Below are 2,417 nucleotides of genomic sequence, written 5' to 3'. Positions count from 1 at the left end.
CTTAAGTTTCATCATCAATTCAAAAGTCATCTTAGGTAAGGTCTAGAGCTTCATCTCTTTCACCTTCCCTTTTAATATTTTCTCCACCTACAAAAGAGGATAATAAAGTCATTACCTTCAACATATTTCTCATTTGCAATTAGAGGCATCCACACAAAAAGATAAGTCAAGAATCAACAAGGCCAGGTCAGGAACACCAACTTTATACAAGTCAAAAATCTCAATCATTTTTCAAGTTGGAAAAACCAACAGTATGATGCCAATAGGAACATACAGAGAACTAACAACTATAGGAAGTTGGTAACCTGGGAATATAAAACCATCAGTATGATTCCAAGGAATATACACACAACTAACAACAATAGGAACTTGGTAACCTAGAAATATTATAAGTTGTAATAGCAACAAAAAAACTGAATATTCCCAGTAACGAAGAAGTACAATACATGTATACGAATATTTCCAGCAAAGAAGAGAAAAACATGTGTAAATAAGTTTTCCAAGTGTTTATAACTGTTAAGGAGCTCAGCCATGGCAGAAAAAGATTCTAGAAGAAGAAGAAGGAATGGAAGAGAAGACTATGTTATTCCATACTGAAAGAAAAGAGAATGAATGTCTGTACAGTATAAGTAACCGACTTCACTATTTATACTAAAAACTAACTAACAACTAATTACATTCAACTCTTAAATAGGTGGGTCCCACTATACTCAACAATCCCCCTCAAGTTGAGGGATGAAACACATCTTTCATTCCCAGCTTGTCTAGTAGGTACTCATGCTGTGGCTTGCATAGGCTCTTAGTTAACAAATCTGCTAACTGCTCAGTTGTTTTGACATATTGTGTTTCAATCAGGCCTTGAACCAGCTTCTCTCTCAGAAAATGACAATCAATATCAATATGTTTGGTTCGTTCATGAAAGATAGGGTGAGCTGCAATTTGCATTGCAGCCTTACTGTCACAATGCAACTGTATAGGCTGAACTATGTAAACTCCATGCTCCTAAAAGAGTCCTGTCATCCACACCACCTCTGCTACAGTAGATGCCATACTTCTAAATTCAGCTTCAGCAGAACTCCTGGATACAGTTCCCTATTTTTTTATTTCCAAGATATCAATGAATCACCAAAATTTTACTATATAGCCTATCACTGATCTCCTAGATTCTACACAGGCCCCCCAATCAAAGTCACATTATGCATATAGGGATTTGCTTGCTTTTGCAGATATAAACAACCCAAGGCCAAAGGCAGATTTTATATACCTCACTACTCTTTGAGCAGCTTCCATGTGGGACACCTTAGGTGCATGCATATACTGACTTAGCACTAGAACTACAAAGGCAATATCTGGCCTTTTCAAGGTTAAGTACAGCAACCTTCCAACTAGTCTCTGATAGCCTCCCTTGTCTTCAAGTTCTCTATCATCTGCCGAACTAGCTCCTGTTATTTGCTTGTCATACTCAATGGATGTAAGCTTGTGATTGAACTCCAGAGGTGTTGCTGCTGGCTTTGGACCTGCTAGCCCTAGTTCAGAGACTAGTTCCAAAGCATACTTCTTTTGACACATAACAATTCCTTCCTGGGATCTAGAGAACTCAATCCCTAGAAAGTATTTTAGTTCACCAAGATCTTTCATTTGAACCTATCTTGCAGATCCTTCCTGACTTGTTGGATCAGACTTAGACTGCTCCCAGTCACTAGAAGGTCATCTATATAGACAAGGATAACTACCAATTCAGAATCTATCTTCTGAGTAAACAAGGAGTAGTCATAGTGACTTTGTTCAAATCCCATATCTATAAGGGCTTCAGTCAGTTTTAGGTTCCACTGTCTAGGAGACTGTTTCAAACCACAGAGTGACTTATGCAACCTGCACACATGCTGATACTCCCCCTGGCTTGAAAAGCCATCAGGTTCACGCATGTATACCTCTTCAAGAAGATCACCCTGAAGAAAGGCATTATGAACATCCATTTGAAACACATACCATCTAGAAGCTGTAGCTAAGGCAATTACAGGTCTCACAGTAACCATCTTTGCCACAGGAGAGAAAGTCTCTGTGTAGTCCAAACCTTCTTGTTGACTGTAACCTTTTGCCACCAACCTGTCCTTATACCTCTCTAAGGCTGTATTGTGGTCCGGGCCCGGGCCTAAACAGGCCAAATGGGCCGGGCCAAATAGTCCCGGGCTTTGGCGGTCCCGGGCCTAACGGGCCAACTGAGTGGAACCGGCCCACTGTGGTCCTAAGCCCACATGGTCCCGGGCTAAATGGGCCGGGCCCATGGGCCTAAACGGGCTTTTTTGTTCCGGGCTTTTTTTTTGATTTTTTTTTATCTAAGGCAATTTCTTGTAAACTATATATGTATATACTAATATAAATTGCTTATATATAGCTATATATATATATATATATAT

The 2,417-nt window shown here is 39.6% G+C and overlaps 1 protein-coding gene across 1 annotated transcript; it reads right to left on the bottom strand.

Moving 5' to 3' along the window:
- Nucleotides 724-1,638, bottom strand: LOC109236063 (uncharacterized mitochondrial protein AtMg00810-like). The gene is made up of 2 exons (XM_019402291.1): nt 1,265-1,638; nt 724-955 (listed from the first exon to the last, which is right to left on the bottom strand). The coding sequence occupies exons 1-2, from the start codon at nt 1,636-1,638 to the stop codon at nt 724-726; spliced, it is 606 nt and encodes a 201-aa protein (XP_019257836.1).

The sequence above is a fragment of the Nicotiana attenuata genome, chromosome 12 (assembly GCF_001879085.1).
Source record: "Nicotiana attenuata strain UT chromosome 12, NIATTr2, whole genome shotgun sequence".
Taxonomy (NCBI): Eukaryota; Viridiplantae; Streptophyta; class Magnoliopsida; order Solanales; family Solanaceae; genus Nicotiana; species Nicotiana attenuata.
Note: the sequence above shows the minus strand (reverse complement) of the source record. Positions and strands in the feature narration are given on the sequence as shown.

Excerpts from the sequence above, each read along its gene's own strand:
- LOC109236063 (XM_019402291.1), bottom strand. The coding sequence starts at position 1,638 with ATGAAAGATCTTGGTGAACTAAAATACTTTCTAGGGATTGAGTTCTCT. Across the intron at positions 956-1,264 it reads GCTGCTCAAAGAGTAGTGAG|TAAGGCTGCAATGCAAATTG; the intron begins GTATATAAAATC and ends GCATTGTGACAG.